The 10,069-nt window shown below is 43.8% G+C and overlaps 1 protein-coding gene across 1 annotated transcript in view; it reads left to right on the top strand.

Annotated features, from left to right (window-relative positions):
* LOC103733020 (translation initiation factor IF-2-like) overlaps positions 1–891 on the top strand; it is a 2,113-nt gene extending 1,222 nt beyond the window's left edge. Inside the window, exon 2 of the mRNA XM_008831772.1 lies at positions 18–891. Within this exon, the coding sequence (XP_008829994.1) occupies positions 18–891 (874 nt within the window). The remainder of the gene's footprint in view (positions 1–17) is intronic.
* Positions 892–10,069: the final 9,178 nt, after the last annotated feature.

Here is a 10,069-nt window from a genome sequence, read left to right on the forward strand (position 1 = left end):
CCACTCCGCTCGAGCAGCTTCCCGGGGGGCGGATGGCTCGCGTCCTCCTCCCGGGATCCACCTCCTCCCACCCCTCCTCCTGCCCCTCCCCTCCCCCGGAGACGCCCGGGGCCGAAGCCAGTCACCGGGTCCCGGAGGGGGGAGGCCAGCCAGGGAGGCCGCCTAGACGCCCGGACACCCCGAGGATCCTGCGAGCGCTCTTCCCGGGAGCGATGGCTCGGGGGCGCGGGGACAGGGCGGGGGCAGGGGGATGGTGGCCCCTTTCTGCAGCGGGCGGGACACGACGTGGGGCTTCCAGATAAGGGAGTGTCCCCTCCCGCCCCGCTGCAAGGTGGCTTCCCCGGGGGCGCAGGGACCGTCTGCCACCGGTCTTGCGCTCAGGGCTCGGCTTGGAGCTGCAAGGGCGACTTAAGCGCGCTAGCGGGTCTGAGCGGCGGCGGTGCTGGATGCGCGCTCGGCCCCCTGCGGCTGCCGGCCCCAGCCCCGCCGCCGCCGTCGCACACCCGGCTCCCGGGCCTGCTGGACTCAGACCCGGGGGCCGGTGCGCGCCGCCCCGCCCCGCCCCGCCTCCCAACATATCCCGCTGCAAACCACCCAATCCTGAGGCGCCGGGAGGGACGCGGGCCAATCCGGGGCTCCCGGCTCCTGCGCCCTCCGCCCCCCCTCTCGGCTTCCCCGTCCCGCCCAGCCCCCTCTCGGGAGGTGGCTCTCCAGCTCAGATGCCGGAAAACCTGCGGCGGCGGTTGTCACCTGGACACCCTGGTCCCCCGCTTGCGCACCCCTCCTCTCTGCCCCCATCCTCCCGCTGGTGCTGCTGAGGGTCATTTGCATCCTCACTTCGCCATGGCATTGCTAGCTGCTGTGTCTGATCAGCTGTCACCACCACCCTGAGACACTGGAACAAACCCAAGAAAGTGGGGTGTGTTACCTTTTTCTTCCCTACAGTTATCTTCGGAGGACGCGGACACCTCCCTTTCCCCGCCCAACGCCTAGGGCCCTGTTTCTTAGGGGCTTTGGTGTGTTTTTGTGGTTGTTGCTGTTTTAAACACCCTGAATCTGGCACCGGAAAGAAAACCTGCACCTTAGTTTTTCATTATTGCTGTGGCAGACACCAAACAGAATTTACAACTATATCCTCACTCTTAGAGGAAAGACGGTAACTCTATCACTTTTATTTGGCCATGAAATAGGCGTGTTCCTGACAGCCCCTGACCAAACTAGTCAGCCAATAGCCAATGAGGAAAAAAAAAAAAAAAGCCGGGCGTGGTGGTGGCGCATGCCTTTGGTCCCAGCACTTGGGAGACAGAGGCAGGAGGATCTCTGTGAGTTCAAGGCCAGCCTGGTCAACGTAGTGAGTTCCAGGCCAGCTGGGGCTACAGGGAAGACCCTGTCTCAAAAAGACCAAAAATTAATTAGTAAATAAGTAATAAATAAGAGGGCCTGCTCCTCAGTGATTTACTGAATAACCCACTGGTCTATAGCACATCCAGTTCTAACATATTTCTGGGTAAATCAACAAGAACCAGATAGAAACAGCGTTGAGTGGTCTCTACCTCTAGCTGGCTTAGCAAGTAAGAAAGGAAAGGGTTTACAGCAGCCCCTTATGGATGCATGCAGCTGAGGGTATCTCAGAGTTTTTGTAATAGAGTCTATAAATATTGATTTGGGAAGAGTGTTTCCATTTGGCTAGAGAATAAAACGTGGACCAGGAAAGGAGATGTGAAAGGAAATAAAATATATGTTAGGAATTACGGGAAAATAACATAACCTAGAAAGACAATGTTTCTATCAAAGGCAGTTATTTGTGAGAACCAAGATTATAATCCAGCTCCCTCATTTTCCATGTAACAGGGCAAACCTGTAATCCCAGCACTTGAGACAAAGAGGCAGGTGGATCTCTGTGAGACTGAGGCCAGCCTGGTCTCAGAAAACAAAACAACAAAAAGCATGTAGTGACAAATTATTATTTTTATGTAAGTACTAGAGGTAGTAAATAACAATATCAGCTGACATCTGGATATCTGTCTCCTGCTGGGTATTTCTCTAGGAGTTTCACATGCAACTTAAGGAGATTCCTGTGTGGTAGAAGAAGGATTCAACCCAGTGGGTCTGGCTCTAGAGTCCCTTCCTTTAATCACAGCATGCACTATCTTGGGACTGGAAAGCTGGCTCAGTGGTTAAGAGCACTGGCTGTTCTTGCAGAGGACCTGGATTCAACGCCCACATCCACTTGGCGGATAACAACTGACTGTAACTCCAGTTCCAGGGGAATTCAACGCCTCCTTCTGACCTCTGAGGGCATTGCATGACCTGGGTGCACCTATCTACATGCAGACAACATACTCAAACACATAAAAGTAAGACAACATATCTCAAACATCATTTTCAATGATACAACAATGTTAGTGAGCATTTAACTTACCATTTAATCCTACAATTTAATCCTATACCTGGGAACAAGTATGATCGTGGTGTCCCAAAAATTTGGGAATGCTATCAATAACCATTATAAGGCACATCATGTGTATCTTATGTGGACAGAGAAGAGCACAGAACTAAGATCTGGGAAACTGTTCCTCATCTACTGGAGTCTGAGCGTAACAGCACTTTGTATATTTCCTTAGGCTCAGAGCATCAGATGAAATCACACATGTAAAGGAGCTTTAAAAACAAAAAGCCATTGGGCATGGTGGCACAGGCCTTTAATCCCGACATTCCCAGCAATGCCAGCACTTGAGATTGCACTGTAGAGGCCAGCCTGGTCTACATATCAAGTTCTAGGCCAGCTGGGGCTACAGGGAAACCCTGTCTCAAAAAAACAAAACTATCAGACAAAAAAACATAAAAAACACTGGACTGGAGAGATGGCTGAGTGGTTAAGAGCACTGACTGCTCTCACCGAGGACCTGGGTTTCTCAGCACTCTCAGGGCAGCTCACAACCATCTGGCGCTCTAGTTCCAGGGGATCTGATCTCATAGGCATTTCAAGCAGAGCACTCATATACATAAAATAAAAATTAAAAAAATAAAAACATGTTATTAAAGTATTTACCAAATTATCAATTATTAAACTATTAACATATTAAGAAGCAGGATTTTGTCTTATTTTGCTCAACAAGAAACTTACTCTTTCACTGGTACTTATTAGGAACACATTAATCAGTTAAAAATTAGGTCTATTCCTTTCTGAAGAAATAGGCAATAATATTTTAGTAAGTTTTCAGATTCCCATTCTGATTCCTCCTGACTGAGTCGACCAAAGAGCACAGCACCCTCAGGACACCTGGAAAGTGGCACCCAACGGCCAGTCACTCAACATTCCACAGGCTAATGGGGTGGAGGATATGAGCTCTAGAATTTTCCTCAGCTGACCACCTAGGCTTCTAACTCATTAACACCTCCACCAGAGGGAGGGCCAGGGAAAGGAAAGCAAGCCAAACTTCCATCCTGTGCCTACTCCTTAACAGTGCTGGTGAGGGATTTGGTGAAACAATGTCTGAGGGTCATTGTAACAAAAAGAGACTTGGAATGAGCCATGGGCTTCATGGATTTCATGGTTGATGCCTGGACACTTTTGCTAACCCCAGTCTCACAGACAAATCCTCACTGACGAGAATTCTAGCTTTGTTTATTTGAAAGGTTGATCTCTTCCTCTTTTACAGCATGGCTCACAAATGTGTAACTTCCTATTATATAACTTGAAATAGTCTCATAAATCACTGTAACTATATTAATAACAACTACAAGCCAGCTTGACACTCTAATTCTTGCAGTTCAAGCAAGACATTTTTAAAGATGGGAACTATATCCTCAAAACATAAATGTTGGCTTTGCTAATGACATAATAATAGTGTTGTGGTGAACCATTATCAAGGAAAAATGTCAGGGCCAAAAATAGATCCACAATGTCCAGGCCTGGCTGAGGTCATTCTGTGATAATCTATGGGTGATTTTGACTCTGAATATAGAAGCTGGCGAGTCTCAGAAGCACAAGTGTTTGCCAGCAAATCCCACAAGTGAAATTTGTAATTTGGTATGAAGCATTTGGAAAATGATGTGTCTGAGATATTTGAGACCAGATGCCTTCAGAGGAGCATCTTCTTTCTTTTTCCTTTTCTTCTTTTTTTGGGGATTTGGGAAAACACTGTAAACTTTATTTCTTATTCATACAATTTCAGAAAGAACATGGTATCTATTAACATTTCTTTGAAAAACACTTTCATGTTAAATTAAATAGCTGCAGAAATCTCACCTCACTTGCAAGGCATTTTTAATCACTGTAATCATCAAGAGCCCTAAGTGATTCTCTGCTGTAAGGCAGTTCTAGGAATCTCCCCTCATCAAACAAATATTGTGAATTATTTACTAATTTAATGTTCTGCATTTGATAAATATATGGCTTATTATATATGCACAAGTGATCTAATTTTGATAGTTAATTTCTAAACTTGAAGATGGCACTGTTTAGTTCCTTATACACAGAGCCAGCAAAGTTTCACATATAGTGCTGTTGTTTAGTTTAGTTTTGTTTTTTCTTAATTTTTTTTGAGACAGGGTCTCCCTGTAGCCCCAGCTGGCCTGGAACTCACTTTGTAGACCAGGCTGGACTTGATCTCACAGAGATTGCCTGCCTCTGCCTCCTCAGTGCTGGGACTAAAGGCATGCGCCACCACTCCTGGCTACACATATTTTTAAATAATTTCTTTGCGTTCAACTTAGGATTTTTTTTTCCAACTCTGTACTACAGTAGAATTTATTTTGCTATTTTGTTTGTTGCCATTAATTAGTTACTTGACCACAGATGTTCATATAGTGGTTTAACTAAATTCATTTCCATTTCTCTATAGATTAGAAATGTCTCAAAGTGAGATTCCTGGAGTTTTTGCTTCTCCTCAGATCCTCATAATAACCAGCCACAGCTTTGACCCACAGAAACCACTGCGTAGTTATTCAACAAATACTCAAAGTGTTGTTATGGTGATTACTGCTATTTGTAGTTCTAGGTTGGGGGTCCATGACCTCATACATGCTAGGCAAGTGCTCTGCACTGAGATTCTATCACTGCTGTGGATAAATGGTCCAGTAGCACGGAATGTGTCTATATGCCAATGTGAATGTGGCTGGGGAATATAAATTACAAGACGTGTTCATGAAGAGAACATTGAACTCATGCCTCAGCCTCTACATACCCTGTTTTAGCTCTTTGCCTAACTTCATCTCTGATGAGCTGGTTTGGGGTCACAATACCACCCTAAAAACTAGCGTCATTTGTATTTTGAGTTGTAATCATACAATTTCAGCACATAGTTTATCCACAATGATATACCCAACATTTCCTTCTGGATTCAAATTCTTTTTCAGCATTAGAATCTCAATAAATCAAATGTAATGTGTTAACAACAATCAGAATGTCAGCATCATTCAATAGTTTATTTCTACATTTTAAGAAAAGTAAGACAAAAAACAAACAAAAAAAATTAAGACAAATATATTCATGGACAACTTTTATTTTGTCCTAGGAATCGTGACTTTCATTTAGAAATATTCCATTTAAAAAAATATGAGACCAGTTTTCAAAATGATTCCACCTACTCATCCAAATCTGAGCAGGAACGTACTGTGACAGCACTGTGCAATCTGGGTAGAAACCCACGTTACAGTAGAGAAGTGAATATGTTTTTATTATCTTGAAATACAGTGCTACATCCCAATTATTCTAATATGGAATATTTTAATCAGGAAACTGTGCTAGCAGTTGATTTTTAATATTGTAGGCTAATCCAGAGTAACTCGGTCTTTAAGTCGGAGACAAAAAGTATCCCAGCTTTTCCTTTCATCTTCTTTGGGCATAATTAGGAAGACATCCCAAGACCTCTCCATTCCTTGACTCAATGAACCTTGGGTTGTCTTTCAATATTTCTTAGCTCCACAAAACATTTTCCTTTATTCCTATAATGGCCTGCATTCCTTTCTAATCCAAAAGTCAACTAACCAAAGGTTCTTCCTTCAGACAGGATAGTATGTGGCGATTCCTATGTGGGCTTAAGAAGGAGAGACTGAGTCTTGCATAACATTTCCCCCCACAAAGATTATTTCAATTATATTTTAATTTTTAAAAGACTCACAGCATTAAAAATAAACATTCAAGTTATGCAGGGGTCCAATCTTGATCTCGTGCTGCACCACAGGAATCCATTCTTTTGCCATCTTCCAGTTTTCCTCAAAAGCTCTTCATTGGTTGAATCCAACAGAAAGCCTCCAATACTCCAAGACACTCCATCTACTCTGAGTTCTGTTTATATAAAATAAAGAAGACAGTGAGCAAGTCCTTTTCAAAAGTGAATGGAGAGGCAGTAATCCTGCACTAAGGGAGGCTGAGGCAGGACTGCAAGTTCAAGGCCAGCCTGTAAACCTACACAGTGAGTCCCAGGCCTGTCTGGGCTGAATAAAAATAATAAAGATTGATGGAAACATTTTATGAAATGGAGCGTATTCCTTTATCGTCCTGGGTATTTGAGACTAGTGCATTGTGAATGACACTATCTGGATGGAGGGGTTCATAGCCAACCTCTTCAGAGGAAGCAAATGATCATCAGTGTCCTTCACCCAGAGAAGGTAATAACACCTAGACAAAAATTAGGGAGAGACTATTCCAAATGTGCAAGGCTATACCCAATGTCATCTTTATGTTGGATTCAGAGCCCATTTTGGTGGCAGCAAAACAAGTGTCTCAGGTAACTGATTGCTGTTTCCTTGGATTATGCAAAGAAAAATGAGCCCAAACAGATTTGCAAGACATGGCCTGATTGAGAAGAAAAAGACCTCAAGAAATCAGTGAAAGGAGCATGAGAGTAGATTTAGTGAAGTCGGGACTGCCCGGGCCAGTGATGTCCTGGAGAAAACCAGAGGCAAAGATTCCACAACAGCTTCAGCTACAGGATGGGACAAACTCATGACGACCAATGAGCTGTAAAAACTTCAAAAAAGGGAGTATATTATTCTAAAGAGAAAACAAAGGAACATATAAGGAGGAAGATTAACCTCAATAACTGAAGAAATATGGAGACAAATGCTTTATACCCTAGTGGAAATAATATATTAAAATGAATGGGGCTGGAGAGATGTCTCAGTGATTAAGAGCACTGGTTGCTCTTGCAGAGGACCTAGGCTTGGTTCCCAGCACCCACATGGCAGCTAACAGCAATTAACTTCAGTTCCAGGAAATCCAACATACTCTTTTTGCCTCCAATAGCATTGTACAACACAGTTGCACTTACATACATGCAGGCAAAACATTCAGACACACGCACACACACACACACACACACACAATTTTTTTTTTTAATTTTAAGTGAATGAAGGAAACATAAAAAGTTAGAAAAGCATTGAGAAGATATTGAGAGAGAGAAAGTGGACCATCCTAGGAGGAAAATTTGAGTTAGCAATAAGGAGTCAGAAATATCTAGCAGAATACAGTGTGGTTGAATGAGAAGGTTTGGGCTTGGGGAAGGTTGCTCTGATTTTCCGTCATATGAAGTACAAAAGAAGAGATTTAAAGTGAATAGGCAAAAGATTAAAGACAGAGGGAACAGTACTCTGGAGACTCACGCAGAAGGATTCTGAGTTTAAAACCAGCTTGGGCTACACAGCAAGTTCTAGGGAAGAAGAAGGATAGAGGATAGGGGAGGGAGAGGGAGAGAGGGAGAGAGAAAATGAGAAGAGGAGGAAGAGAAGAGAATAAAAATAAATATGGGGAGCAAATAACAAAAAACCGAATTTAGAAAAATAAATTAAGGTCTCTCACGAAGTTTAGACTAATGAAATTAAAACACTTTTTGGTTTTGTTTTATTGAGACGGGGTCCTCCTGTAGCCCCAGCTGTCCTGGAACTCACTATGTAGACCAGGCTGGCCTTGAACTCACAGAGATCTGTCTGCCTCTGCCTCCCGAGTACTGGAATTAAAGGTGTGCACTACCACGCTGGGTGAAATTAAAACATTTTTCAGCAATAAATGTGTCAGGACTGCCTAGTGTTGCCTTTTATCTGTGCTTTCCTTTCATAATAACAGCATTCCATCTGGACACCTGGTCAACCACCTAGATCTCATTTCCTAGCTTTCCTTCATATGGAAATGACCGAATTCCATGGGCAGGAAGGACTGCAGGTCACTCCACAGGTCTCCCCCCAGTTGCTGCAGATAGGACATCAGCTTTAGTAAACAGAAATAAAGGGCCAGGACTAGAGCCTGAGCTCAGTTGATACAGTGCTTGGCTGGAGTGCATGAAGCCAGGGGTCCCATCTTCAGCACTTCAGAAAACCAGGAATGGTGGCACATGCCTGTAATCTCAGTACTTCAGGGGTGGAGGCAGGAGGATCAGAAGTTCAAGGTCATCTTCAAGGACAGCAGCCTATGTTACATGAAACCTTGCCTCAATAAATAAATACATACATACACAAATGGCACACAATTCAACTTGGATTTTAAATAAAGAGCAAACAGTAGTGTAGTGGGAGTGTCAGAAATAATTTTCTAGTGTGAATCTCCTGTAGTAACTAAGACAGTACGAATTTATTTGTTTATCTGAAACTCAGTTAAGGTTTCCCACATTTTGTCTGTGGACCCTGCTAGAGATAGTGACAACTGGGAAATCTGCCTCTGACCCCAAAACAAAGCTACCCATAGCAGGAAACATAACTCCAGCAGCAGACCTAACTTTCCTGTTTCTGGACTGCTCCCTGGAAAAGAACTTTCTACACAGCTACTGGGTATGTTTAAGTTCTCTTACAAATAGAATCTTAGCCTTTGTCTTAACTGTTAGGTGAACGAAAACTTTCTGGCAATTCCAAGGATAAAGAGGATTTGCATGTTTTGGGAATCATTAAAAGATAACAATCACTTGAAGGAAGTTATTAAATTTGCAGTATAAGAAAATGAATCTTGCCGGGTGTGGTGCACAGACCTTTAATCAGTGCACACTAGATGCAGAGATGGGTGGATCTCTGAGTTCAAGGCCACCCAGGGCTACAGGGAGACCCAGTCTCAGAACAGCAAAACAAACAAACAGCAGAAGAAAGTTATTTTCAACCATGTAGATTCAGGAAGCACATTGCCTTTCCCTAAAGTAATGACGTGACCGTGTAATCTACTGAGAGATGCTTCTAAATATGTGAGAACAGGTGTAGTTCAACTGTAGAACCCTGAGACCCTCTTCATTCACCCGCTACCCCCCAATCCCTCCAGACCCCCACTAATTGCTCTTTTAGCTTCTGTAAAATGCTTGGCTGCTGCTTTAGACATGCCTAGACATACACTGGCGTGCCCTGACCCCCGCCTGCTATTCCCCACCCCCCTTCCAGGAAACTATAGATTAACCAAGCCCGAGCATAAAAACTGCCCTATAAGGTAAAAACAGAGACTCCTGGCCCCACAGGTAACAGCACATTCCACAGCCCTGAGAATAGCACCTACCAATAAGAAACTTCCAGGGCTGCCTCTTATACATCCAATCGGTTTAAAATTATGTTGGTGCGCGGGCTCCTTGAAGCAACCAAAATGTATCTTCGGTATCTCCCCCACCCCCTTTTGTCTAAAACCTATAAAAGGCTCCACTCTCCCTTACTCTGGGCTCTCAGCATAGATCCGTTGAGTTGGTGAGGTCTGAGAGCCCGAGCTTAAGCCCAAATAAACCATAAACCTTTGCTTTTGCATTTTGGTGTGTTGCGTCCTTGGTGGTCTTTTTGGGGTCCAGTGGATGGGGTACAACACAACTGATGATACAGAAAGGAGATTCCACAAATCTTGAGAGAAAATATAAGTAGAAAAAGGTAATAGGATCACTTGCATATATTATTGAGGGACTAGGCACTGGCTGTGTGTTTACACAGGTAGTTAGGAAAAGGCCTTATGACTGATGAGTCATAAGGATGGCGTATTTCCATCTTCTGAGACAAAGGTCTAAAGGCTCCTCCTCCAGCCAGCAGGGCCCTCTTTCTAGCTGACCAGTTCAAACCAGTTCCAATAAGAATAAGGCCAGACCTGGGCACCTCTTCATTTGAAGTCATAAACCTA

The sequence above is a fragment of the Nannospalax galili genome, unplaced genomic scaffold (genome assembly GCF_000622305.1).
Source record: "Nannospalax galili isolate Female #2095 unplaced genomic scaffold, S.galili_v1.0 scaffold14, whole genome shotgun sequence".
Taxonomy (NCBI): domain Eukaryota; kingdom Metazoa; phylum Chordata; class Mammalia; order Rodentia; family Spalacidae; genus Nannospalax; species Nannospalax galili.